The sequence below is a fragment of the Pteropus medius genome, unplaced genomic scaffold (assembly GCF_902729225.1).
Source record: "Pteropus medius unplaced genomic scaffold, Ma_sr-lr_union100, whole genome shotgun sequence".
Classification (NCBI taxonomy): Eukaryota; Metazoa; Chordata; class Mammalia; order Chiroptera; family Pteropodidae; genus Pteropus; species Pteropus medius.
In genome coordinates, this window is record NW_024350923.1 from 2,181,529 (window position 1) to 2,209,367 (window position 27,839).

Here is a 27,839-nt window from a genome sequence, read left to right on the forward strand (position 1 = left end):
TGGTGATGCTGTTGATGGTGATGCTGTTCATGCTGTTGGTGCTGCTGCTGTTGCTGCTAATTTGCCTTACCAGGCCTCTCTTTATTAAATCTAAGAGCATCAGGTTTATGGATGGATGTGTGTGTTTCATCAATTTTAAGCAGGTCTCATCTGCACACTTCTAATAAAACACACTGTGATCAGAATATCTCTCTCCTTCTCTCATGAAATCAACTAATTAGGGCTCTGATTGTAGGCAGCAAATTATGTCTAATCTGCCGTCTCCCTCAGCCTCCTGCTGGCTCTCCAGGAGCCCCTGAGGGACAGATGCTGGTGTTTGTTTTTCTGCCCTGGATCATGAAGGGAGGGAGGGAGTTCCATCAAATGTTCCTGGGCCAGGCCAGTTTGTCTGGATAGTGAAAAATAAGCCCTGCCTTTCTGGACCAGGTAAGAAGAGCCGGGTTTTGTTCCGTTTGTGTCCCGTGCCCTTCGTGGTTTCCACGGAGTGCTCGTCGGCTCAGCGGCTGCGTCCACGGGGCCACCACGGGGGGGAGTCCCCTGAGCATTGAGGCTCACGGAGGGCGTTCCCACCGTCTTTCCCCGAGAGCTCCCCGCAGGCCTTTGGCGGCCACTGTTGGTTGTCGTTTCCCACACACGTCAGGAGGCCCAGAGGGGCTCAGGAGCAAGTGGAAGGCTTGGCTCCGACCTGCCCTCTGTTGCTCTCCCAGGTTTTGGGGACACAGCTGTAACCCCTCACTGCGGCTGGAGACAGGACCCGCAGGGCACGAGTCGGGCAGAGGCCCTGTGGGCCCGACCTGTGTGAGCTGTGGTCTTTGTGGAGCAGCGTTTCAAGGGGAGGGTCGGTCCACAGGCCAGGTCCCCCCCCCCCCCCACACACACACACACTGGGGACATTGATGTCTCAGCTCCACACTTTACCATTTTACTAATCTCATGCACCTCAGCGTGTCCTAGAGTCCCGTCTACCCAGACGGGCTCGTTCCAAAGGACGATTTAAACTGCGGACGAGTTCCTGACTCCTACTTCGGAGTATTTAGTCATTCGCGTCCGTGACATTTAAGTGACGGCCACCTCAGTGCCGTGGAAATGAAAGCACACGGTGGGACTTGGAATCGGAATTAAAATTCTGGCTGCGACGCTGACGGGGGGACTTTGGGCACACCGCTGACCAGCGTCTGTCCCCACCCGGTCAGCCTCTCGGCGGCCTCTTCTCTTGGTGTCCGTGCCGCATACTCCTGTCGTCCACGTAGTCCCCTGCAGTGACCTCAGGCCGGCGTGTGTCCTTCGGTATGTTCTAGAAACATAATGCTCTAGGCGGCCCTCAGCAAGTGTGGACGGGCCTCCCCTCTGAGCTTCGGTGGTGACACCTGAGCCTGCTCCCGCCCCCCGTGGGGGCTGCTTGGTGGCCCCTCCCCACGGTGCAGAGAGGGCCTTCCCGTGGCTCCAGAGTGGCACCTGGGCCACCCTCCCGGCCCTCACGACCCCTTCGATCCCGGGTCCTGGCGTCTCCCTCTGTCCCCTCCACCGCTGCCACCCTTGCCCAGGCCACGGGCATCTTCCCCGGGACGGTGGCCCTCGCTGCCCCGGGGTCTCCCTGCTTCTGGTTGTTCTTCCTCTAATCCACTTCCTGCCGAACAGCAGATCAGTTTGTGTCCCCTGTAACGGGACGTCCCTTCATGTGAACCCAGAGGCCCTTGCCCCCCACCCCCCAGCTCGTCTCCTGCCCATGTCGCCCAGGTGCCCTGCAGCCCCGAAGTGGGGCCTTCGCACCCGCTCCCTCTGCTGGGGGACAGTCCCCGTGTCACAGGGCTCATTTTTGGTGGCCAGGGTCACCTCCCACGGAGGCTTGCCTTGACCACCTGCGCTCACTCTTCGTCACGTGACCCTCCTTTATGGTTTGCGTGGCACTCTGTGTCCCCAGGGGCTAGGGCGGTACCCGGGTCGGCCGATGCGTTCATGAATGAACACGCGCTCTGGCTGTGTGTCTTCCGTATAAAACGCAAACGACGAGGCCTGGGCACCTGCAGGGGGTGGTGGCCCAGAGGGACGGTGTGCCCTGGCCCGGCCTGGGGACCAGAGGAGCGTACTTTCAATAAGGGAACAGTCTCCTGAAAGTCACTCCAAGATGATAATTGACAATGAAATGGTATCCCTGTGCTTCGATACTCAAAAAAAACTCTCACAAATGAGTATCGCTTTTACTTCTATGCCCGAGTGGCTTCCTTAAAAGGATGCAGACGCGGCTCAGTGCATTGTGGAAGGCGCTCTGCGGAGGGGCCCGGGCAGCCGGGCAGCGAGGCTCCCACGAGCAGCCCCCAGGCACAGCTGTCCCCTACCCCCTTTCTGAAGCCGCGGTTTCTCACTTAACCCTTTCGGGGACTCCGCTTCCTCGTCTGTGAAATGGGCCTCCTGTGACCCCAGCAGGGAAGCCGTGGGGGCAAGTCAGGGGGACAGGCAGGTCCGTTTGCTGAACTGCAGAGCACAGATGCGTGTGCACAGCACAAACACAGGCACGCAACACCCACACACACGGACACACGTGTGAACTGCACAAACGTACGCACACAACTCGCAAACACGGGCATGCACATACCCCCCACATGGACACGTGTGCACAACACAGATGCACACATGCACACATATACTTGCACACACGCGCAAGCACACACGTATACACGCACTCACACACACGCACAGGAGGTCTAATTGTTATTAAGCCGGGTGAACCACTTTAATTTCGAAGTAGCTGTCTGGAACACGATCTCGTGGGGCTCTCTGGCAGACATTAGCGTGATGGATCGTGTGTCTCGGGGGTTGGCTAATATTGACTCAGAGTAATTCCTTTGTGGGCGAGTGAAAGATTTTTCTGGCATCCTGTCTGGGCTCCACCTGTGAATTGCAGTGCCCGGCGAGGATTTATTCTTGCCTTTAGAGGAAATAAATGTACTTTAATAAGGGAATTTTCAGAGAAAGTGCTCCTCGGGCGATTTGGAGCTTTTACAAGGAGCCGCAGTTGGGTCTGGGCCCCGCCCTGCAGGGCTCTTGCGTCCTGGCTTCTGGCTGGCCTGGCTGTCCCTAGCCGGCCGGTGGTGGTCAGCTGGCTGGTCCTTCCTGGGCACCCACCCAACCATTTCTCAGGGCCAGGGCGCACTTAGGGCCCAGTGAAAATGCGGTTCGGGATGAGAGCCCTGGGGTGGATGTCACGTCCCCTGAGCCCCTGGTGGGGACGCACTGCTGCTGCCCCAAGGGGCTCACACTCTCTTCTCCCGGCTGTGCTCCTGCACGCCCCAGGGTGGCCTGCCGAGGTCCCTCCCGCCCTGGAGCCCCGCGTTCCCTCTGCCCGAGCCCTGTCAGACGCCCGAGCCCCGTCAGACGCCCGAGCCCTGTCAGATGCCCGAGGCCTCTCAGACGACACCGTCTCCTCTGTCTTCGCCACAGGCTTCTCCTCCCTGGGCATGACGCTGTCCGAGCTGATTCGATTCATTGATTTTGGGTTGTAAGTAACAGGACCCAAGTAGGCGTCATGCAAAGGAAGAGGGAAGATGCCGGGGTGGCCTTTGCGAGCTGAGGCCGAGGGGCCGAGGTGAGGGGGCTGGGGCAGGACGGGAAGCTCAAGGGCCAGAGTCCTGATAAAACTTTATTTACACAACCGGCTGGGCGGGATCTGGCCCGTGGGCTATAGTTCCAGAGTCTTACACAACGACAAGACCCAGAGGGGACCGGCACCTGCCTCTGACCTAGGCGTGTGACGGTCAGACTGGGTTTCCGGGCCTCGGTCGCCATGTGAACGAAGGCCGGGTCCTTCTCTTAGAAAACAAACCGAGTGTCGTCGTGCCCCGAATGTGAAGGACGCATTTGCCGAGCTCAGTTCTGCGTCTAGGGCCTCGAAGCATCCCGCCAACGCGGCTCACGGGCAGAGGCGGGCCGGGCAGGCGGCGGCCCCGGCGTGCCCGCGGCCCCTGCTCCGCGCCCCGGGGCGTGCCACCCCACGTCTGTGTCACGATTTCACACACCCGCAGCCCCGTTTCCAACACAGGCTCGCGGCCCGTTTCTCTCGTGTGCCACTTCTGGCCCAGCCTCTCTCTCCCTGACCCTCGTGCCGCCCTGCGGAGGTGGCCCTCTCTGCCTCCCGGGTCCCACGGCTCCGAAGTCCTCTCCCCTCCCCCGGGGCAGCCCCCGCTTCACCCCACAGCGGTTTATGGAGGGCGGCCTCCGTCCCGGCCTCAGACCCGGCCTCGCCGTGTGCCTGCGAAGCGCCCGGGGGACTTTACACACGGTGACCCGAGTCAGCCCCGAGGGGCCGCTGAGGCCCAGCTCCCCGACAGCGGGGAGTGCGGTGCCCGCCAGTCTGTCTCGGGGACTCGGACCCCCGCCCTGACTGCAGCTCAGAGAGCAGAGGTCCCCGTGCTCGGCCTCTGTCTGCTCTGCTCACGGGCGGCTCTTTCCTTAGCGCCATGGTCACGAGGTGGCGGTCCCTGGGGACCCCGACCAGGACGGGGGATCGGGGCAGCCCCAGCTGGGCTCTTGGGCTGGGGTCGTAGCCATGGAAGGGAGACCTGCCAGCGTGGCCCGCTCTCTGTCACCCTGTCACTCTGTCTCTGCCCCGGTCCCCCCCTTCTAACATGTAATGCCTTTACCGAGGCCGATGTAATTCACACACCGCACGGTTCTGTGGGTTCGAGTCTAAACTGCACAATCGAATGCTTTCTAGTCCTTCCACACGCAGTCAGGGTTAGAGCGTGTCCGTCTCCGGCACCCCCAGCCCTGGGCTTCCTCCCGTCCAGCTTTTTGTCTTAAATCCACTGTTCTCCCAGGTCCCATAACCTGTGCCCTGGGCGCCTGCCTTGGCCTCGGCCTCGGCCTCCCTCAGGACAGCAGGTCCCCTTCTGGTCTGGAGCGGGGACACAAGCCTGTCCCTCTAAGCAGTTTTCTGGGTGGGAAACCCTGAGCGGCTCCTTATCAAGTGTCTACCCTGGGTGGCCGTGCCCATCACCTCCACTCTAGGAAAAGGTGGGAAGGCCGAGATGGGCCCAGTGTGGGGGTCTGGCTGCGACTTGCACTGGGGGCCATGGGCACGGGGTCCTGTGGGGCAGGCGCCTGGCCCGTGGCAGCCGTAAGGCACAAACACCAGCGGGCACTTGGTCATTGAAGTTCTCCTGGAAAAACATAATTTCCCTATTCTAAACAGCCCGGCTGCCTTTCAGTGGCAAACGTGTTCTTGCGATCATGGATTGTGCACGCACGTGCTACCGCCGGTCACTTCATCATAAATGTCTCCAGCTCCTCATTAGCGGTTTCAGAAGGGCTGGCGGGAAGTTTTCTGTCGGCCCCACGGGCAGATAGATGCTCAGCAAATGGACAGGAATACACGAGAAGTGAACATTGCCTGCCTTTGGAAAACATTCAAAAATATAAGTATAGAGGCTACTAAGATGGAAGGATCCCTCCTTTTGGCTCCCTAATCCTTTCTTCTTCGTGGGGAAGCAAACTCGTTAAGGGGCCCACCCTTCCGGACCGGGTCTTTGCGCTTCTGCAGTAAACCAGAAGCGAAATTAAACCATATGATTGTTTCGAGACTCGCGTTCTCTACTTAAAACATCTTGGAGGTGTTTCTTGTCAGTTTTTATCGATCCACCTTGATTTTTCCTACAACTTCCTGCGTGAAGAATGTTCTAGAAGGCGTTTCCGCTCTCTCTTCTCACGGGAGCGCACGTACCGCCGTCTCCCCGTCCTCCTTCCCCTCTCTTGGGACTTCCCTTAACGGTGTTTCACGCGCGATGTATTTTATGCGCATGCGCGAGACGGGAGACCAGCGTTAGACGTGGACGTGTTCGGCGCGGGGCCGAGTCGTTCAGAGTGTTCGCGGCCGCTGAGCTTCAGCCGGGAGCATCGCGGGGACCCAGGTGGTCACCCCGATCCCGGCCCCGCCCCGACGAAGGGAAGACGCCCTCCTCCCTTCCGACTTTGCCCACGCACCCCTCCGCGCGCCCATGAGCCGGAGCCTGCCCCCTGGGAGAAGGTCAGTGCCCGACGTGCCACCAACAGACCCCTGTCTTCTCTCCACCGTGCAGGACAGCTGCGCCCGGGTGCTGCTGTTTCGAGGCGGGGACAAGGAGCTGAAGAACTACAACAGCCAGACGCCGTTTCAGGTACAGGGGGGCGTGCGACGCCGGCGTGCGGGGGGCCGGGCAGGCGCGTCCCCCATGCTCCGGGCACACGTGCTGCTGGAGACGTCGTGTCTCCTAGTGCTGGAGCCGCTGGCATGTTCCGGTCCCGCTCGCAGTGGCCCCTTCTTGTCAGACCGAAGGGCGTGATGAGGCAGCGGCTCCTTGGGGAGGGGTGGGGTGTCAGGGACGCCGCAGGGCGGGGGTGTCTTCATCTTGTGGCTGCTGGGAACTGCTGGCTCCTTTCAACGGGGAGAGCTTCGTAAGACTCTCACGGGGGGTAGGAGGGTGGCTTGTCGCCCATCGGGCGCCCGGGCTGGGTTTGCTGTCCCGGAGTGCAGGGCGAGCCACTGGCCGTGGTGTCCCAGGGTGGACGCACGGTCCATGGTTCTAATTTACCGTTTTCGGCCCTTCAGAGGGCACAGCTCAGTGGCCGTAGGTACGTTGATGAGGGGCTGGCATCACTGCTGTGCACTTAAGGGCCTTGGAATCGCCCCTAACGACAATCCGGCAACCCCATGCGCTAAGCAGCCACTCCCTGTCCCCCCTCCCCAGCCCCCGAAGGCCGCTCACTGGCCTCGTCTCTCTGGATTAGCCCGTTCCGAGCGTGTCGTATAAACGGAACCACAGGACGTGTGGGCTTTCGTGTCTGGCTGCTTTCCCTGAGCGTAACATTTCCGAGGCTTCTCCGTGTCCGCGCGTGTCAGTGTGTCCTCGGTTCGGGTGGCCGAGTCATATCCCACTGTCCAGATGTGGGGCTCGCATAATTCCGATGCAGCTGCCCCGAGGGTTTGGGGTGGAAGTAACATTTTAGCTCGGTGCTGTAAGTTGCAGACCTGCGTCCTGGTTCCTGAACACGGCCAGATTCTCCGTTTGGACTAGATTCACACCGTGACTCGTGTTTGGGAGTAACTGTCACGTCCTACTGAGCCGAAGGAAGTGTTCGAACCGGCTTCCACGGATGTTTGCTGACCCTCTTTTTAGACGCTTTTAACTTATACAGTTTATTATTTTACATATTATAATTATATCTTCCGTGTGGGCTCGATGTCTTGAGAGTGAACCAGTTCAGCCTAAAACCAGGCCCCGCGATGAGAAGCTTGCTCGGCCCCTCGCCGCCCGGGGCCGGGGCTGCCATCCTGAGCCTCGTGGCTTGTGGGTGTTTAACACAGAACGGATCGGGGCCTGAGCTCCCGCTTTGCGGGTGGGTCCGCGAAGACGTCCGTCGCTGTCCGGGACCCCCTCTTCCCAGCGTGACCGCAGAGCCCGGGGCCCTCCCGCTGCATGGTGGGACCGCTCCTCCTGCTTCAGGCTTAGCCGTGGGTGGCTGGTCTTGGTGTAAAGGTTTTTTTTCTGGCCGTTAGGTAATATATTTCTTTAGTTCCTTTTTCAAATCAGAATGTTGCTTAGTTAGCCTGGAGTCAGCAGCCAGCACCCTTGGGTTCACGGTCAGCGACTCCCTAGGAGGCACTGCTCGTATCTGCCACGCGGCGCTCCAGGGACACGAGCATGCCTGGTGTCCAGGACACCACGTGCCGTCAGCACAGGGCTGGGGACACCCCTTCTTGCGGAAGTCTAACAGGATGCTCAGGACACCCCCCTCGCAGCTGAACCTCAACTGCTCAAACCCAGGGCCACCAGCCTCTATTTTTCTGATGACAATCAACCCTGTGCCACCGATGGTTCTGGAAGACAACGATGTGAAACACTCTCGAACGATGGGACTTCGCGGCCTGCGCATGCGCCTCTGCGGCGGGCAGGATCGAGCCGGCCACTCGCTCTGCGCTCCCAGGACAGGCGCGGCTGCACGCCGGGCGCTGGCTCCTTCCTCGAGCTCCCCCCTCGCCGTGTCTGACGATGAACCAGAGGTTTAATTCTGCCTGCGGACCCCTGCCTCTACGATGCCCCCTCCTCTCACCTTCATTCAGAGTTCGCATCGTGGCGGACGAAGCGCTCGCGTCGGTGAGGGGGAGGGACGGCTGGCTGCATCGTTGGGGGGATCAGCATGTTCGCCTGCGGACGTGGATGCCGTTTGAACGTGGGCCTGTCTAAGAAATCTCGGCGTGTGTGACGGGCTTTGTCTGGCCAAGCGTCTGCTTAATGATTTAGCCTCGAGGCCGAGTCAGCAGCATCAGCGAGGTTAGGGGCTTGAGAGGATGCAGACTCTCCGCTCGGCCCGGTACCACCGAGCCGGAAGCCCTGGGGGCAGGGCCGGTGCTCCCTTCTCATAAGCCTCCCGGAAATGCTGATGCCTGCTCAGGCCTGAGAATCGGAGGCAGAGGCGGCTTTTGAAGGCGGAGGAGGGATGAGGGAAAGCGCTTACAAGATTACCTGGGTGTGTCTTGAACAGTGACGGTGATGGGGGTGGTGACCGTCGGCCAGCTCTGGCTCCTGGAGCAGAAGGCCACAGATGGGGCCGTTCAGACCGCAGACATTTATTTCTCACTGTCCCGGGGGCTGGAAGTCTAAGGTCAAGGTGCCAGCAAATTTAGCTTCTGGTGAAGGCTCTCTTCCTGGCTTGTAGCCACCTACTCGCTGGCCTTTCTTCTGTGCATGCCTGGATGCCGGGGGAGAGGGAGGAAGGGGAGGGAGGGAGAGGAAGAGGAGGGGAGGGAGGGAGGAAGAGGAGGGAGCAGGGGAGGGAGGAGGGGAGGGAGGAGGGAGGAAGAGTGGAGGAGGCAGAGGAGGGTGGAGGAGGAGGAGCCTGGCACGCACGGCAGAAAGGATTCAGCGTTGACTGCAGTGCTGACGCCCAGGAGTGGGGCCCCTCATGGTCCGGCCAGTGCTGCTGGGGTCGGGGTGCAAGATCGGAAGCAAACCCCAAGTCATCTGCGGTGGACGCCTCCAAATCCACGTTCGATCCGGAGCGAGTCCCAGTCCGGGGTCCAGCGTGAGGTGCCCGGTGGATCACGGAGAAACAAGGGTTCCTGGCCGAGCGGGGTCCTAAGAGCATCCGCGGGGTCCTAAGAGCATCCGCGAGCTCCTTCTCCCGACGGCTTCCGTGTCTTGGAAAAGCGACTCTTAGGGCAGGACCTGGTTTTGGTCATCTCTTCGTCAAAGACACGTGCCCGGCCCTGGGCCCGGCACACAGTAGGTGTGCTTATCGACGAAACCAACGATGGAGATGTTAAGTTAGCAGCCCAGGTCCGGGGAGGACCTCGTGTCCAGACGGTAGAATCCGCTGTGCTGTGGATTTTAGGGCTGGAAAGATCACGTGACCCACGTTGACCACTTTCCTTTTATACCTCTGCTCCTGGCAAGATGCAGGGACCTGAGAAAGGAACGTTCCAGAAGTTTAGTCCACTTGTTAAAATGACTGGCCCTTGTCAGTTGGACCAGCTCGTCTCCTTGGGAACCTCTCCTGTCTGAGACTCAGGTGACTCCTCGGTTAAGTAGTGACGGTTCTGCCGTCTCGGGGACCCCTCGTTAAGGACGAATCACTGTATGAACTGGCTCGGCCCGTGACTGGGGAGGCCTTCTGTCCCCTACACTGCTCCGGGTTCTCTGGAGCTGGCAGGTGCTCTGGAAAGCCCAGGTGACCTCTCAGCCCCTGCCTCCGCCGAGTGGACTTCCTGGCGTGTCCCCCACTTTGAGAGTCTTCCTGCTATGGACATGGCCCTTTACCGGAGCAGCGCACCTGTGAGGGTTCTGCCACATGGCCCGCTGGTCCCAACAGTTGTCTAGAATTCCAGGTTCATTCCTCGCACTCTGCTAACACTTCTCGAAAGCGTTCTGTGTGTCTGTGAGTCCCGAGCACGGGACACCTGCGATGACAAGCTCCCCGCTCTCGCTGAGCATTCCAGGGCCTCCGCCGGAAGGTTCACAGGGCCGAGCGCTTGGTTACGTGACGGGTCTCAGCCACCTCGCGTGTCGTCATCGGGGCTACTCAAAAGGTTTTCGGCAGCCTCTTTGCTGCCGCTGGGCACCTGGAACTCAGCCTCGTGCAGGTGGCGGTGTCTCGTAGGGGACGAAACGCGGTTGTCACAGAGACGGTAAATGCCAGCAGAGGATCCGTGCGGGTCACTTAGCCTGGGAGCCAGCAGGCTTCCCTGGCAGCAGCACATCACCTGGCGTCTGAAAGCTGAGGAACAGTGGGCGGGGTGAGCCGCGTGTCTGAGGTCCGGGACGCGAAGGTGCTGGGCCCGGGGCCCCTGTCACACGTGGCATGATGGCCAGGCCGGGTCCCGGATTTGCAGTAAGAGGCGAACACCCGGTTATAATGTGCACTGTGTTTGTCATCGTTTTGTTATGTTTGCTTTTTTTACTTCCTGCTTTTCAAGAGGATTTAGAAGTGCAGAGATTTTTCCGCCGTGGTGAAATCCACCCTTGCCATTTTCAGCACAGGGCTCGGCAGCACTGGGCGCCGTCACACGGCTGTGCAGCCGTCGCCACCACCATCTCCGGGGCTTTCCATCCTCCCAGCCATCACTCTGTCCTCAGGACACCTCGCTCCCCGCCCCCTCCCCCAGCCCCGGCCCCACCTGCGACTTCCTGTCTCTGGGACTCTGTCTCCTCTGGGTCCCCATGTGAGTGGGACACACCGCGTTTGTCCTTCTGTGTCTGGCTCATTTCCCTCGGCATAATAATGTCCTCAGGGTGTGTCCACGTGGCAGCAGGCGTCGGCGCTTCCCTCCTTTCCAAGGCCGAATCGTGTCCCGCACTCTGCACGGACCGCGTGTTGGGTCCGTGGACACTCGGGCCGCTTCCGTCCTCGGGCTCTGTGACCGACGCCGCCGTGAACGTGGCGCACACATCTGCGCGAGCCCCCGCTTTCCATTATTTTGGCCGTGTCCCCGGACGTGGGGTTGCCGGACCATCCGTAATCGTGGGTTCCGCGTCTCGAGGACCCCCGCCCTGTTTCCGCAGCAGCGGCACCAATTTGTCTGCCCGCCCGCAGGGCACGAGGGTCCCGCGGCCCCCGCCCACCCCGCTTTTGGTTCTGTGCTGCTGGGGGTCGCCGTGCTGGCGGGCGTCAGGTGGTGCACTGTGTGTTTTTAAACAGTTTTGTTTCCGTGGCAACCCCCAGGACCATGCAGTAAGCAGGGTGTGCACCTGAGCGGGGGGGTGGCCAGGAGACCCCACCCCTTCAGGTGGTGGACCCCGCGTGGGGTCTCAGCTGCCTGCGACCTCGGCTTTGCTCTGAATAACAGAAAACCGGGCCTTCACGGGGCGGGGGGCTGGGAGTGGTGCCTGCTCCTGTGCTGGGGAGGGGCGGCCCAGCAGCCCGGCTTGGAAAAGTGACTGTAAACGGTGGAAAACAGAGCTGGCTCCCTGGGAATCGGCCCACAGCTGGCGACGTGGGGCCCGCGGCCCGTTTCCGTGTATCCGCTGTCCCCCACCCCACCGGCCGGGACCCACAGAGCCTCGTTGCTTCTGCTGCTGATCGGGTTCAAAGGCCCATTTCTGGAGCGTCCCAGGCGAGGCCTGGCTTTGCGTAGGCCGGGGTTTAAGGGGAGAGTGGGTGCACCTGGCAGTTACCGTTTTTCGAGGCTCCTGTCGGGGGTGCGAGCGTGCATCGTCAGCCCTCCGCGGCCAGGGCAGGACCGGCGCTTTTGTCCAGAATGAGATGTCCCCAACATGTTCCCTTTCTTCCCAAGCACGTCACCCTTTCAGCTTGAACAAGACGTTTCCGGTGGAAGACATGGTGTCACAGAGACTCTGGTCATTTTAAGAAGTTTACAGCGGGCTTACGGGAATAGGGAATAAACGTTGCATCTGGAGACTCTTTCGGAGCTGTTTTTTTTTGAAATGATATTTGTTATGTTAACTTCAAGAGTTTCCGCAGGCTCGAAAACGAAGGGGGCTTTCCATTCTTTTTTAAAAAGCGTCTCCGGGACGATTTCCCCTTTGGAGAAAGGATCGGTGTCTGTGGGCGGGGGTTCGCATGGAGCCGCGGTGGCAGGGATGAGCACGCTGCCCTTGGCCCTGGACTCACAGGGCTCTGTGCGTCCTCTTCCCTGACAGCAGCTTCGCGGGGACGTGACCCGCGGGCTGTGCAGGGCACTCGCGCGCGTGCCGCTCGGGGCTTTTAGCGTGTCCCCGGGCGCATGGAGCCACCGCCTCCGTCAGTGTTGGGAACGCTCTGTCACCCAAAACAAACGCTCCCGAGCCCCTGCCCAGCCGCCCTGGCGGCCGCCCACCTGCTTTTCGTGCTGGTCCGGTGGATTTTCTTACTCGGGACGCCCCGGCTCGGGGGCCTTGCACCCTGGTGGCCTTCTGTGTCTGGCCCTGGTGGCCTTCTGCGTCTGGCCCTGGTGGCCTTCTGCGTCTGGCTCGTGCCGCTCGCCGGGTTTCCGAGGGCCCCCGGCTGTGGCGCGTGTCTGCGCTTCGGATTCGCAGACCCCGTCGTGTGGAGGGACCACGCTGGGTCCGTGCCTCCCTCGGTGGGTTGTCTCTGCTTTCTCGCTGTCACGGAATGTGCTGAGGTTTGCAAGGCCCGTCTCCGGGCCCAGCGGCCTCGTCCCTGTCCTGTCGGGAACTCGGGCGTGGCTTAGTCTCGGCGTCCTGCGCTGGCCAGGTGGGCTGAGCAGGGAAGAGCCGGGAGAGCGTGAAAACGAGCAGCAGGGGGTGCTGGGTAGCACTGCTTGTCTGCACCCGTCAGCTTGGACGAGGCTGCGTGTGGTAACGAACATCCCCACGTTTTCAGTGGCTCCCGACCACCTGGTGATGATGCCTAAAGGCTCCACCCCAATTTCGTCTCTGTTCCAGGATCTGGGCAGAGGGAGCCGAGTAGGGAAGGATGCGCCTCCTCGCACGGGAGGCCCTATAGTCACAGGGCGGTGGCAGGGCTGTCTGAGCCTCATACGGGGGCGGGGTGGTCAATGACTGCAACCCAGGACACGCAGAGGCTGGCAGACTAAGACCGCATTTGGCCCGTCGCCTTACCTTTATAAATAAAGTTTTATTGGAACACCACCGCCCCGTGTGTTTACATATGCTCCGTGGTTGCCGACCCGCTGCCACAGTGGCGTTGGGTAGTTGTGGCAGAGACCGCGTAGATTGTCCGAGTCGACCCGTGTCATTGTAAGAGGACTTAAAGGAGGCAGGAAGGGCCAAGTGAGAGATGGTGACACGGTGACAGAGATCAGAGAGAAGTGATCTGAGGATGCAGCGGAGCTGGCCTCGTGGATGGAGGAGGGGCCGCGAGCCCAGGAATGCAGGCCACTCGAGAAGCTGGAAAAGGCCAGGGCGCCAGTTGTCCCCAGGAGCCTCCGGAGGGGACCAGCATTGATGACACCTGGATTTTAGGACTTCTGACTTCCGGAACTGTAAGGTAACAAACCACGGCATTTGTGACGATTTGTGACTCATACTTGTGCACTGGGCACCGAACCCTCTCAGCAAGCGCATCGCCATTCCCCTGTCAAGACGAGGACCCCCCACCCCGAAACGCCTAGTACTCTTCTGGGGAGGGGTTCGTGTTCAAGCCTGGACGTCCTGCTCCGTCCATGGCCTCCTCCTTGCTATGATGCAGGCGAAGGTGTGGTGGCCACAGGCGCCAATGCTGGAAGTCACACCAGAGATGATTCAAGCGCCACCAAGCCCTCAGACACGCGGCCCCGCGGGGTGACGCGGCCAAGCCCTTGGACACATGGCCCCGCAGGGTGACGTGGCCAAGCCCTCGGACACGTGGCCCGGCCCTGGGGTCCTCCTTGTCTGCTGCGGCCGCGGCTCCCTCTGAGCCGCTTGCACGTCGTGCCCGTGAGCATCTGCAGGCCCGTGTCCCCCTCGGAGAACCGCTGTGCTTCCCGCTTCTGCCAGCCCCGCCCCCGGGGTGCGGGGGTCACTTTGGGGCCACCCGCACCATTGGTCAGTGTGGGCGTCTTTCACACTCACTTCTCCAGCACAGGCCGCGTGGCCGTTGGAGGTGGACCTGCTGCCATGTAGAATCAGGGTCATGGGCTGAATCCTACCTGGAGCACCGTCCACCTCGGGTGATGACCCCTTATGCCGTACCCAGGACTTTCTCCTCCCTCGGTCCCCATTCTGCCCCACGGTGCTTTGCGAGGAGCTGGCTCCGGCCTCAGGGAAGCCCCCGGCCCCCACCTCGTCTTCTTCCCACAGGAATTGGCTTGGAACAAAGGCCCTCGCTTTCCGTCCTGAGGCCCCGGGATGCCTTCTTGTGTCCCAGATAGAACCCTGCAGCATCGGTCCCCAGGGGGTGACCGACGAGGTGCGTTGGCAGCCCCACTCTGCCTCCCCCTCCAGCCCCCGCACGAGCCCCAGGCCCAGGCCCAGGCACCTTCGTGGGATCAGGCTTCCCACGGCTCAGCCCGCGGTCGCAGACCTGTGGCCTCGTGCTTCCTGCAGACAGACAGGCCTTTCCTTTTACGCGTCTTTGGCACGCAAGGGCGGAAGGGGACAGGGCCACGGTCCCTCCGACGGACTACGGGCTGTGAATCTGGGAACAGGGTTCTGCGGGGACGCCCCCCGCTCACCTGCGTCCCAGCCGTGTGCTTCGTGGTGTCACGGGGTCTCAGAGGCCACCTGGACGCCGCCCGGGTCTTAGTGGCAGTTAGCACATCCGCGAGATCGCGCCCTCCGCTGCTCGCACCCCTTCAGCGACGGGGAACTTGTCGCGTCCCGGGCTGGCCGGCCGTCGGTTCCTTCCTCGCGCCCCCTCCCCTGCTGGCGCCGTCACTCCCGCCTCGGCCCGAATGCGTCCGTCCCACCAGACGAGCCCACACCCTCCCCCCGCTGACGGCTCCTGAGCCGGTCACCCCAGGCCGAGGGGTGACCCAGGGCACACGGCCCGAGGGACGGCGTAAACGCAGAATTTAACCGCGAGCTCTTTCGGCCTCCTCGTCACTGTCTAACTGGGATTCAGAGCCGGGCTCGGGGAGTCTCATTCGCAACACTTCGGGAAGGAAGGATTACTGTTTATAAAATAGATACAAAGACTCTCCTGTCTCCATGTGTTTCTCCTGAGTCTGTTTCTTACTGGGGACCCTTGTTTTTTTAAACAAAGGAGCTAACATATTGAGATGCCTTAAGGAGCGTGTGAGCCGCGCCCGCCTGGCGTCCGCCCCACCCCGCAGTACAGCAGACGCTGCTCCCCGGCGGTCACCTCTCTGCCTCCAGCAGCGGGGAGGACCCCACCAGGTGGCAGAAGGGGGACTATGAGTCATGGGGGAGGCGAGGATCGGCGGCCTCCTTGCACGAGAAGGGGCCTGACCAAGGGACCGTGGACGCCTCCGTGCGGCCATCTCGTCGTCCGCAGATTCTGTATTTGCGAGTTCACCTGCTCGGTAAAACGCACTCGTAACCCCAAATAAAAATGTGCAGAGTTTTCCACATGTTCATGCTTTTTGTTGGTGAGTCTGCTGCTTAAAACGGTATCCCCCGGCCAGCGCCAACATGCCGGCTAGTGTCCTCAGCGTGGGAAGGCCGTGACGTGCCCTGTGGGGACACGTGTGCAAGAGACGGTTCATCCGGCCTGGGGCACAGCGCCGATGGCCGCGCGGTCGGTGTCGATGAACCAACGCTAAGTGCTGAGTAAGGCGTCTTCATGCGAAGCCTGGCCGTGCAACTGTCGGTGGGTGACAGTGTGACCGCGCGCTCACGGGAGGCCAACCCTGGTCTTCCCAGGGAACACCGCTCACTGTCCCCTAAGTCGGTGTTCGCAGCGACCTTGGAGACAGAGCGACCGTGCAGAACGAGAGCCAACCGGATGGCGAGAGGCCGGCACGGCGTGCGCACCGCAGAGCGGGCAGGGGACGCCACGTGCGTGTTCCCATCACGTCCAGCAGCCCCCCTGCGAGGCCCAGCTCCCCTCCCCGCTGGTCACGCCGCTGGGCCCGCGTTGGCGTTTAAGCCCCGACGCGGGCGCGAGGCTCTGACGCGGGACCCACGCACCCCGGTGTCCTCTCTGCCGGGCGTTAAGTGTCCACCCTCCGCCCGGCTCATCTCCAGACTTCCTCTCGCTGTCGATGGCGGGTACGTGGTCACAGGAAGTGGACGGGACGAGGGACGCTTTCGTGACCGTGCTGCTGTTTGTTTACGAAGCTGCTCGGGGAAGAGTTCCTGGTGTCACGCCAGCCACCGGGCACCGCAGCCACCGGGCACCGCAGCCACGGGCGTTAAAAGGGTTTCTGCCCTCTGCTGGGCGGCCTTCCACAAAGTGCACGTGTTCCTCCGCTCGGGGTCCAGGGGCCGCAGGACGCCTCTGAGACCTGCACTCCGTAAAGTCCGCGAGGGATCGGGGCGTATATTTATTCATGGCTTTCTTAAACACACAGAGACAGCTTAAGGCTGCTGATTCATGCGGATATAAATAGAGGCCTGCCGAGAACCCCCACGCACCTTCCCACCACATCGCTGATTGTCATGGTGTAGCTGGCTTTGTACTTTCCCACCAGTTGGAGGGAGGAGGCTGAGGGCAACAGCCAGATCCACCTGCCAGAGGTTGTCCTCCTGTGAGCCGGTCGGCGGGGCCGGGGGGGTGTCTGGCGAAACTTCTAGGCGGGGGGCGGGCGCCGGGTGGAGAACACAAACCCTGGACCACACTGTCCGTGTCCTCTAAGCGGTAAGTTTTTGTTGAGACATAAGCCAGACTCGAGAGCTGCTTGTTACAGGTGCCATTTTGCCAAAGGGACAGTGGCCTTGCACGCGGTGGTCACACACAAAGGCTCAAACTGGGGAGGAAAGAAAGAACAGGAAAGAGGGTGATGTCCAGCATTCGAGGAAAGGTGGCCTCTTAGAGCCACGAGCCATCTGTAGGGACATCTGCCTGGATGTCACTTTCTGGCTTGGCCGCCCACTGAAGCCACCTGATGGATAGAAAGCTTCAGACATGAGGTCAGGGGTCTCGCCCTGCCCTGTCCCAGAGCAGGGCTGGGAGGGTAGCATATTCGGAAAGTGACATTTCACAGTAGCACCCAAGACCTGGCACTCCTTCCCTGCGATGACATTGTCATCCGGAGAACTAGCCAGCCCCATGTCTCCTGTTCCCTGTGGGCAGACGCAGGATTCACCGCTGTGTCTTGCAGCCCTCAGTGAATGGTCACTGGGCAGTGACACTGTGTCTGCCGTCTCAGAGGCTGGACGCCAGAGGCTGGAAGGGGTGAGGAGCCACCTAGTTAAGCTTGTCAGGATTCAAGTCAACGATGCTGGAGCTCAGGGGTGCAGGTGACAGCCTGTGTACTGAAGCCGCTTCCCCATTTGTCACGTCCTCCACTGCAGTACCCACAACCCCTGTGCCAGAACGCAGGGACCCTCATCTCTAAGCGGCCCCTCCTGCCACGCAGTGCAGACTTCTCCCCGCCCCCCGCCCGACATCCGATGGTTCTTACCACCCATTTGGCCCCCGTTGGTTCCTCGGTAAGAAGGTTGCCTGCTGGTTTCACCCGTTTTGGGGTTCGGGCTTCTATGTCGTGGGCTGGTAATGAGCTAACAGGCGTTGTAACTTCTAACGACCGTAGGTTACAGATACCCCCTCCAAAAACTTTGTCCTTTCTTTTAGCTTTGCTTATAGTTTCTTAAACCTTAGAAAAACTTATTGTATCGTGTTTATTTTTGTCACCAAGTCAGCTTTCTCCTCTTTCTCTCTGTCTGTGGTGACGTATTCAGAAATTCGCCACCCGTGCATTTTAATTTTCTTTATCCCTTGCTCATTTATTTTCATTTGCTTTTCGTTCCTTCCTGAATTTCATGCGCGTTTTTTTTTTTTTGGAGGGATCACTTTTCTTCGCTAGAAGAAAACCCTCTCAGATTTCAAGCTGAGGATAGACTCTGCTAATCGTTTTCCTGAAAACGATCAGCTCCGTAGCCTGTTCCGAGGGTCTATTGATTAGGTATAGATTCTAGATTGGCCATTATTCTCTTTTCCTGTTCCCTGGTCCTCGGACGCTTCTCGTTTCTTCTGAAAAGAATCTGTCAGCGTAACTGCAGATAAGGCTCATTTGCTCGTCTGCTGTGGCTGCTGTAGGAACCTTCCCTTTGTACCTGGTTTTCAGCATTTCTGTGCCTAGACGGAGTCCTTCCCATTTTCATCCTGCTCGAGATCCAGGCAGCGTTTCGAATCTTTGGGTTCACGTGTTTCATCAGTGTAGGCTTCGTGTGAAATAGTCCGCCTGCTCCAGCCCCCCCCGCGTGCCCAACCGCGCACACCCAGGGCTTTCCCACCGCCGCGTGTCTTCCTGCCGCGTTTCCCAGGCCCCTCCCGTGCCTCGCGCATCTCCCGCTGACCTATGCTCCACATTCCTCCTCCGCATCCTCTCTGTAATCCGATCCTAAAACCACCTCTCAGGTCCTTAATTATAGATACCGTATGTCCACGTCTGGAGGTGACAACCGATTCCTTTCCATGCATTCTGATCCTCTGGTAAAACTGTCCATCGTTTCAGCCATTTTTGCTTTTATTTTTCCCTCTATATTTGCTAAAAGGCAGGAATTATTTTGAAAGCCCTGGGCTGCCCACGCTGACGCCTGGATCGCCCGTGGGTCTGCTTCTGCTGGCTGGCTCTCCCCTTTGCTTTCCACCCCGTGGTACTGTCTCTGGGAATGAATAGAGTCGTTTGCAGGATGCTGGGCCTTGCGCACATTTTCAAAAGAATTATGGCGACTCTGATAAAGTTCTTTTCTTTCAGAAGGGATTATTACCCTTTCTCGTGCCAGGCGGGTAGAGTGGGGCTTTTCAGGTAATCAGGTCGGAGACCGAACCGAGTTGAGGCCGGGTTGCAGTGTTATGAGGGCTCGTTCTACCCCAGCGCCCCTCTCTTCTGTGGGGTAGCCCTAAGGTGCCCTCCCCGAGAGCCTGGTGGGGCCTGCACGCCGATTCTCGGGGCTCGCTTTTTAGTGGTCTGCCACGCATGGCTGCAGAGTTCGCCCCTCATCTTGCGGGCAGCGGCACCAGCAACGTGTTTGATTCCATTTCTCACTCTTCCCTTCGGCCCTGACTTGGGCCCCTCGGGTCTGCCGTCGGGACTGCGCGCCAGCCCCGCTTAAACCCTAAAACCCCCACCAATCTCTCTGCGCCCAGCGCGCAGCAGCCCCCGGAATCCCAGCCCTTGCCCCGAGTCCAGAACGCGCAGCCGGCCCCGGGGAAAAGCAGCTCCAGGCTGCCGGCTCACCTCGTCACTGCCGTGTCCTCCATAACTGGTCTTCGTGCCCCCGCAGGGCTCTGCGGCGTTAAAGAGACGTCCGTCGCACGATGCTTGCTTATTTATTCCGTTCCGCTCTCCTTCGCGGACGCACTCAGCCGCCTCTCGGTTCACCCATCCACGCTCGGCCAGCGGAGGCTCATTCCACGGATGTTCTCGTCCTTCCGATGTGACCTCGTCGTCCTTGGTAGCTTCCCGTTTCTGGTGCGACGAGACGTGTCGTGCTCCTCTGCCAAATTTCTTGTCTCGGGCGTGGAACCGGCCGTTTTTCCTGGCAAGGCCCGTCTGCTCTCAGTGCCAATTGGTATCGAGAGTCTAAGCTTAAGGGTGACACACGCCACGCGCCACCGAGATGCTGCCAAACGTAACTCGGGACAGCGAGGCTTGTACTTAAGTCCTACAGCCGCGGCTGCTTTCAAACCGAGCTGAAAGCCTCAGGCCTTCTTCGGCCCCGGCACCCGGTTTACTCCACCACGCAGGCACACAGCTCTCCAACGGTGAAAACGCCCGCGCTTCCACCGCAGATGCGGTTCGAGAGTTTCATTTGCAGATAGACTTGGTCATCGCAGTGGGTCTCGTTGGGGATCTTTGATTACTGTGTTTGAAAATCGTTTTGACTCCTTTCTCCCTGTTTGTTTATGCCGCCAGCTGTGTATGTGTTTAAGTTCATTTCTTTAATTTTGCTTTTGATTTTTAACGATCGCTTTTGAAATGTTTTAATTTTTTAGTCATTATGTAAAATACCTGCATCATCCTAAAATCAAATCTATAAAACCAGGTAAACGCAAAGATATCCAGCATTTTTCTCTCTCCTCTCCCATCTGTCCTCTTCTCCTTAGGTAATTTTTTTTTTTTTTTTTTTTACAGAAAACAGAATGAGAGTAAGTAAGGTTAAATAACCTGTGGCCCTAAGGGCATAAACTTATTGACACTCATTGAAAATCGCGGGTGGAGAGGCCGAGCCCCGGTGGTCATTTTTCAAGCGTTCCCTCCCCCTGTTTGTAGAGAGCGCTTTGCAGAACTGATCGTGGTGCCGGGGTAGCTGTCCTGTGCTGAGCGCTGTGTGTCGGCAATGCTGCCGCTTCCTCTGCGTGCACTGTCCCACCAAAGTGACGAGGTAGCCTGTGACGGAGGGTCTCATGCCGCTCCTGTTCACGGATGAGGCCGCCGAGGCTCAGAGATGTTGAGGAACACGGCAGGTGAACTGCCCCCGGGGACAGAAGTCAGGTCTTCTTCCAACGCGGCCACGAAGCCGTGTTCCCGGTAGCTTGGGAAACTCAGTTACATCACTTGGCTGATTGCTTTTGATGAATAATTTTTAAAATATGCACAGCAACCTTTGGCGCTTAATTTCCTCGATTGCTTCTGGGCGGACAGAGCCGCCTGGGTTGTACCTGGCATGGAAGATGATGCGAGGACGGGTGGTGGCCTCGCGATGCCGGGACACAATTGCATCCGGGAAACTGGCCCCATTGGCTCCTCTCTGCAGAGAGAGGAAAGCCGTGGCTCTCATGGGGAACACTGTCCAACACGTCCTTGGAGCTGATGCGGGAGTCCCTGTGAGGAGGCCCTCAGGGGCCATGGAGATTTACAAATGAAGTGTTTGCTTATTGTGTGTCCACAGCACCAGAACCTGCTGTGCCTCAGTTTCCCCTTGGGCCCTAGTTGGTCTCGGCTCGCCTTTCCTGGCTGCTGGACCCGGGCATGCCACATGCAGGCTTTGAGGAGAGAGACCTTGTGGTCGTACTGGCTTTTGTGACATCTGTTCAGATGGCAGAGGGGTGCCGGCCATGGCGGGGAGGGGCGCCTTGTTGCCACTTAAATACACAGGTGGATAATTATATCGCCGTCCTCTCTCCAGTGAATCATACTCCATTAGAATTCTGAAAATAATTTCTGTGGCTCGCTGTGCTACCGCATGAGAGCTGGCGGGGGAGGGACAGTGTGCGCACGTATGTGTGTGCGTGTGTGTGTGTGTGTCTGGCGTTGTCTCTGTGTGTGTGTGTCTGTGTGCGCATATCTGTGTGTGTCTGTGTGTCTGAGTGTGTGCGTGTGTGCATGTCTGTGTATGCGTGCATTCGTGTGCAGCTGATACGGGGCTTAGCACTTCCGGTCCTTCCAGGTTGGTGGTCAGGGGTAATGTAATCACTAGGGTTCATGCCTCTGTCATCCTGTGACCATGTGACGTGTCAGCGGGGTGGATGTGGAGGGTCTTCTATTCCGGCTCCCATCGGCCTGTCCAAGTGGTGCCCACGTCCTCGGACCTTCCCAGAGCTGCATCCGTGAGCGTCACACGTGGCCTGACAATCCAGGGGCCAGTGCCTTCTCAGCTCTGTCCCGCCCCCACCCGAGGAACAGTGGGCGGCTGAGGGAGTCATTTATGCCACGGAGTTCACAGGAAGGTCCCACAGGGTCTGCGGGCAGGCGCCTAACCTAGGTTATGGCGGCTCAGGCAGACCGGCGACAGGAGCCATTGCCACTTATCCTTTAAGCCTTTTCTGCGGAAAGTAGGTGGGCCTCCCTAAGTGCGCCTGGCTCTGGAAAGGGAGGGTGATGCCACCTGGTGGTGAGCGTGGCGAGAGTGTGAGGGTGGCATCGAGCACGGCGGGGACTGTGGCGGGGACTGTGGCGGAGAGCGTGGCAGTGAGCGTGGCAGTGAGTGTGGCAGTGAGTGCAGACAGTGAGTGACCTGCGGGTGGCGGGTGAGCTGCGGGCATGCGGGTGAGCCGCAGCAGGAGACAGTGAGCCGGATCTAGGGTGGTGGTGAGCGGGCAGCAGAGCAGCAGCAGTGAGCCGGACGGTGAGATCGCGGCGTGGTGGCGAGTGTGGCGAGTGCGTGGCGATATGAGTGCGACAGTGAAATAGGAGTGCGTGATCGGGTGGCGTGGCAGTGAGCCGGGCAGTGAGTCGCTGGATCTGGTGTGGTGGTGAGCTGGCAGTGAGTGTGGCAGCAAAGGCAGCAGCAGTGAGCGTGATGGTGAGTGTGACGGTGGGTGTGGTGGTGAGCGTGGCGGTGAGTGTGGCAGTGAGAGTGACAGTGAGCATGACGGGGGTGGCCCTGTGCGGGGGACAGCCCTGTGTGGCGTGGCTTCTGTGCGTCCACCCTTCTCCCTTGGACCCAGAGTCTGTGTGCTGGGTGTTCTCGGGGGTCTGAGGGTGCCGGGGCGGTGGTGTCATGGAGTTGGACTGCGGTGCTGTGCCCTGCGGCCTGACCAGCACCACAGCCGATGCCGTGGGGCCGGCCTCTGAGAAAAGAAAAAGGCTTTTGTTGAGAGGTCGGCGGCAAGGAGACGGGAGGCAGGCTGGGATCCGGTCCCCGATCCCGGGTTCCAGCAAGGTTCCGGGGTTTCAGCACCACGGCTTCCTGGACAGCGGCCCCTTTGCTGCTGAGCGGCTCAGCCGTGGTCCCGTGCGGGGAGCAGGTCGGGGCTCGGAGTGCTCCCGTGCCTGGTGTGTCCAGGGTCGGGTTCAGAACTTGGGTTCTGAGCCTTGTCAGAAACGGGACGGGACCAGTCTGAGCTGGCTCTGAGGTTACGGACCCCCTGGCAAGGCCCCCGGCCCCGTGACCGCGACGTTCCCGCGGCTCTGCCGATCCCACGCCTGACTGCTGTACTCGGATCGCTGTCCCGTTATCTGTCCACCGGCGGCGCCGCGAGCCGTAACCGAAAGGACGGAAACGGGCACCAGGGTGTCGTTGCCGGGGGGTCGGGGGGGCGTGTACAGAGTGTGACACGTGCTGGCAGATTTCGGAGCAGCGGCCGTGCGCACCTGAGCTTTCAGTGACACCGAGGTGTCTCGGAGGGACCGGGCTCCGTGTTTAAATGGAGGCATCAGCATTTCGGTCCGTCACATCAAGGCCAAGGATGGACGGGCCGGTCCTGCCAGCAAGTAACACGCAGAAACCACCGGAAAGGGGCATGGTCGTCGCCAGCCAGTAGCCGGGCGGTCGGCCTGACCCACGCCACGCGCGGCCAGGCGCCAAACACAGCCCGCAGAGAATGGGGGGTGTTTGAAAGGTGCACGGCCCTGTCACGGAGAAGGTGCCCCGTGCACACAGTCGAAAGCTGTTCGTATGCTCCACCCCCATGTCTGCCTGGAACACAGGCAGGTTCTTTGCAAGGCCTTCTGTGCTGGCCCGAGTTTTCCGTGCTCCTCTGGGTCATCCCGCAGCTTCGGGATGGGCAGGGGACGTGGGTGGCTTCCCTCTGCCCGGGGCTTAGGGATCGCCAGGCTGTCAGAAGCTGGGAGTTGCTCTTTCTCTTGGTGACGAGGGGATTGTGTGTACCCGAGCGGAAGGCACCGGAACTTCGCGTGGCTCCGTGCCAGCCCCCGGGGCTGAGGTCGGAAATGGGCCGTTGAGTGCAGCTAGGCACTTGTGCCTTGTCACAGCCCTGGAAAAAGAGGCTGCAGAGTATCTGTGGCCGGGCGGAGCTCTCCGTCACAGCCCCCGGCCACAGTCCTGCTCGGCCGAAGCTTCCTCTGTCGGCTGCCCCCGTGCGAATGCGCCAAATCAGAACGTGGATGAATTTAAATGCAACGAGCACTCACGTAGCTGCTCCAACGATAGCGCCTCGATGCCGGCCGTTCCCCGGATGGAGCGAGGCGAGCATTACCTGGACGGTTATGACGATCGCGTCGCCGGACGGAGGGGCGATTTCAGAATGGAAATGAAACGTTCCGATCGAAGCACAAACACAGCGGAGCTGGGCCCGCCAGCGAGTCCGCCAGGGTCCTAAGGGCGTGAAATCCCCTTTTCCCAGGAAAGGTCTGTTCCCAGGCGAGCCGGCGTGAGCTCTGGGGCACATTTTAAAACCGGCCAGCACCTAAACACAGACTGCTCCCTTCCAGCCCCCGGACCCCCACGGGGAAGCTCTGAGCCCTTGGCTTATGTTTTTAGTGGTTTTAAGTTACTTACAACGATCTTAGACACTCGATCAGGAAAACTCCCCTCCCCCCATCCCTTCTCCTGCCTCCCAGACTTTGCCCGCTGGTCACAGAGAACTGCAGTCACTCGCCCCAGGTCATCCCTAATAAAGTCAGTGTCTTCTGATTTTCCTTATTCCCAAAGGCAGTCAGATGCAATTTTATGTCGTTTAACCGTGTTGAGCGTAATGCCCACACACCGAGTACATCTTAGCAGAAGGAATCCGCTGGGTATTCGGCAAGTTCCCCGGGCGGTCGAAGCTGTAATGACAGCGTGTCTGGACAAAGGGAGGGAGGGAGGCGGGGAGGGACATCTCTTTATGTAATAGGTTTCCCCTGGGGCAGCGGGATTAATTATAAGCTGGATGCCTTCTTCCGCTAAAGGACGCGGCCCAGCCTGAATTTATTTATAAACAGCAGAGGAGGTTGGTGTGAGGGTTGGGGGCGGGGGAGGGCAGGGCAGGAGAGGGGCTTGCGTTTCCCTTTTCTTTGTAGGGAAGATCGGAAGAACCGAATCCAGACTTGGCTTTGGCATGGGCGGTTCCGTCCCCTGAGACTATAAAGGGTGAGGACCACACCAGCCGGGGAGCTGACATGGAATAGGGCGGTTTCTGCAGATAATCTGTTGTTTTGTGAGATGAGACAATTTTGGTCCCTATCTTAGGAATCTGCCCCCAGTGTGACACATGACGGTGATTTTAATGAAATTCTTTATTGGGTTTCTCGTAGAAGTCGATCCAGTAAAATTCCTTATAAACGCCAAACTAGCTCACTTTTTTCCACATTATTCGATGACACCACACAGGCATGATTGCAGCCTCTATAAGAGGATTTGATAAACTTGCTTCGCGTCGTGGAAAAAAGTAAAACATCTCATGTGAACGTAAAGGAAAAGCCATGGGTGTCATCGCCACCTTCTTAAACCGATCACTGCTACTGCCTTTCTCCCCTGGTAATTTGGGGTAAGAAATGCTGAGTCTGGGTCCACGCATGGCAGTGACCGTCCCTTCCCCACGGTCCTCGTCCCCGTAGAAGCTGCAGGTGTAGCTGGGCTTCAGCAGCGGTGGCTTCGGTGAGGTCGCCGTTTCAGTTCTCGGCCCGAGTCTCGGCTTCGTTGCTTTTTCAAACCTTGGAGACGTTGAAAGTTTATTTTTTTACCGAAAAGAAAGCAAGGGTGACGTCACAAACAGGAGGCGGGGACTTGAGATGCGGCTTCAAACTGCCCATTTCACACGCACCAAAACGGCCAGCTTTAAAAACGACGGGCGGCCCCAGCGTCGGTGTGATGTGTGGGGACAGGGGTTCTCTTGCTTTCCCCGGGGGGGGGGCGGTCAAGGGCACCCTACTGGGCAAAGAAAGCAACTTCCGACCCCGTCCGTGTGCACGGCCGTCCCCCAGCCCCCGCACGCCTGGGGGTCAGCCGGGGAAAACGGACACCTGTGACCACTAAGGGACGTTCAGCACGGTCTTATTCATCGTAGTCAAAACGGGGAAGAACCAGGAGTCTGGGTGAGCGGTGACTCGGTGTGGAATGTCACCCAGCAGCGAACGGGTCGGGCGCCACCCAGCAGCGACTCCAACAGTGTGGGTGACTCTCCCAGACGTGACACTGAGCAGAAGCCAGACACAGGAGTTCCCATATGTGACATTCGACGCACAGACGTCGTTTATGTTGAGAGAAATCAGGTCGCTGTCGGCTAGGCCGAGGAGGGCGTCTGGGAGTACTTTTGGGGTGACGGGAACATTCTGTTTCTTGACTGGGGTGGTGGTGCCACGTATATGTGTTCATTGTGCACATTGTGGGGAGAAGAGGCCTTCGAGGACCGTAAGTGTGGAGTGGGCGCGAGGGGGTGTTTGCGGGTGGACGCCGAGCTGGCCATGACGGTGACGCTGCATAGGAGGTCCCCCCTGTCCTTCAGCCCAGAGACTCTTCCCGGAGGAAGCATCACGGTGGTTTGGCCAAAGGCCGATCACGTGCCCACGGGCGCGTGTACACGCCACGCCGGACACACGCAAACGGGCGGTCGTCCGGTGGCGTGGCGTATCGATGTCCATTGCTCTTTCAACTTTTGGGGCGTGCTTGAAATTCTGCATGATGAAATCGCGGGGGAAGCAGGTTCTGCTCCGCGTGCCTGTGACAGTGTTGTCCACAGTCGCCAGCCACACCCCACCTCTCGGCCCTGAAAACGGGCCACGTCAAGGAGAGAGATGCCTAAGCCCTGTGCGTCCCCGGCCGTCCCCGCCCACGTGTTCGCTGGGGAACACGCGTGTCCGGGAGGGAGAGGGAGAGGTGCTGCCTGCTCTGTGCCAACCCAGGCTCCCGGGCTGAGCTGTGCCTCCCAAAATTCATACGCTAGAGTCCTGCCTCCTGGCACCTCGAATGCGACTGTATGTGGAGGTATGAGCTTTAAAGAGGCGGTTAAGGTCAAACGGGGTCACTGGGGTGGGCCCGAGTCCCCTGTGACTGTGTCCTCATAAGCAGAGATCAGGACACGGACACGCACAGAGGGACGACCACGTGGGGACATAGGAGGAGACGGCGTCCACGCACCCAGGAGAGAGGCCTCTGGGGGAGCCGCCCGCCCATACCTCGGGCTCCAGCCTCTGGGACCAGGGACAGTGAGTGTCTGTGGTTCAAGCCACCTGTCTGAGGGACTTTATGATGGCCGCCTGAACGAACTCACACACTAGTGCGTGGTGGGCTCAGCTGCCCACGTGTCGAGTTTCTGCTTCTGAATCAACCCTGACTGTCAATGTCCCTCACACCCCGTTCCAAGCGCGGGCTGGGCCTAAGCCGAGGGAGTCACTGGGGAAGTTCGGCCACCGCGGGAGGCCGCGTAGCCGCACCAGCCACAGTCCCTGGGCTCGGGACCGAGCGGACGAAGCCTGCCTCCCCGGGCCTGCCTCTCCGTGAGGCCGGAATCCACCTTCCTCGGGCCCTTGGGGCCGTTTCATCATCTGTGAAGCGGGGACCCCCAGCAGCTCCCCCTCCCGGGCGCGCCGTGGGGATTAAATCGGACCGCGTGTGGCTGCCTGGCTGGGCGCGCGTGTTGCGTTCCCACTGATACCAGCTCGACCGCTGGAGGCCCCGTCATCTCCGCGTGGCAGGAGCCAGACTAGAAGCCTCTGTAGCCCCGGGGAAGTCTCGAGCCCTTAGCCGCCGTGTCCTCCTTCGCTCGGTCCTGGGATTCGGGGGCTCCTGGAGGCTCGGTGGGAGAAGCTTCCTGCTCCCCGTGGGTTCACGCCGGGCCACCCCGAGGTCCCCACGAGCTGTTCTCTTGGAGCCTGATTCTCTGAGAACAAGAGCTGCTTTCTATGGAGCCAGAGTTCGTTCTGTCTGTTCTTTCAATCAAGCCTTTTCTGGGACCAAATGGTGTCCTTCAAAGCCCTTGCAATTTCAAAGGAGAAATTTGCATTTTATGGGCAAAGCCATCTGGGAGAGGGTGATGCATTTGGTGGATGTGAAATAATTACTTCCTGTTCTTTTGTGTGCGTGTTAAACTTTTATGCCTCTCTCAGATGTTTTTCGAGGCTTTCCCCCCTCGATTATGATAAATATTTTCCGTAACAGGACTGGGTAATACTGTGCGGGGAGGGTCCCTATAGGTAGGAGGGGTGGGGGTGACCTGCGTCTCACCTGGCCCTGCCCGAG

At 59.6% G+C, this 27,839-nt stretch overlaps 1 protein-coding gene across 3 annotated transcripts in view; it reads left to right on the forward strand.

Annotated features, from left to right (window-relative positions):
- The window catches only part of SHANK2 (SH3 and multiple ankyrin repeat domains 2), a 404,459-nt gene that overhangs the window by 90,636 nt on the left and 285,984 nt on the right, over positions 1-27,839 (forward strand). For all 3 annotated transcript variants that reach the window (XM_039840586.1, XM_039840587.1, XM_039840588.1), the window contains one exon: positions 6,072-6,149. In XM_039840586.1, the coding sequence (XP_039696520.1) occupies positions 6,072-6,149 (78 nt within the window). The remainder of the gene's footprint in view (positions 1-6,071; positions 6,150-27,839) is intronic.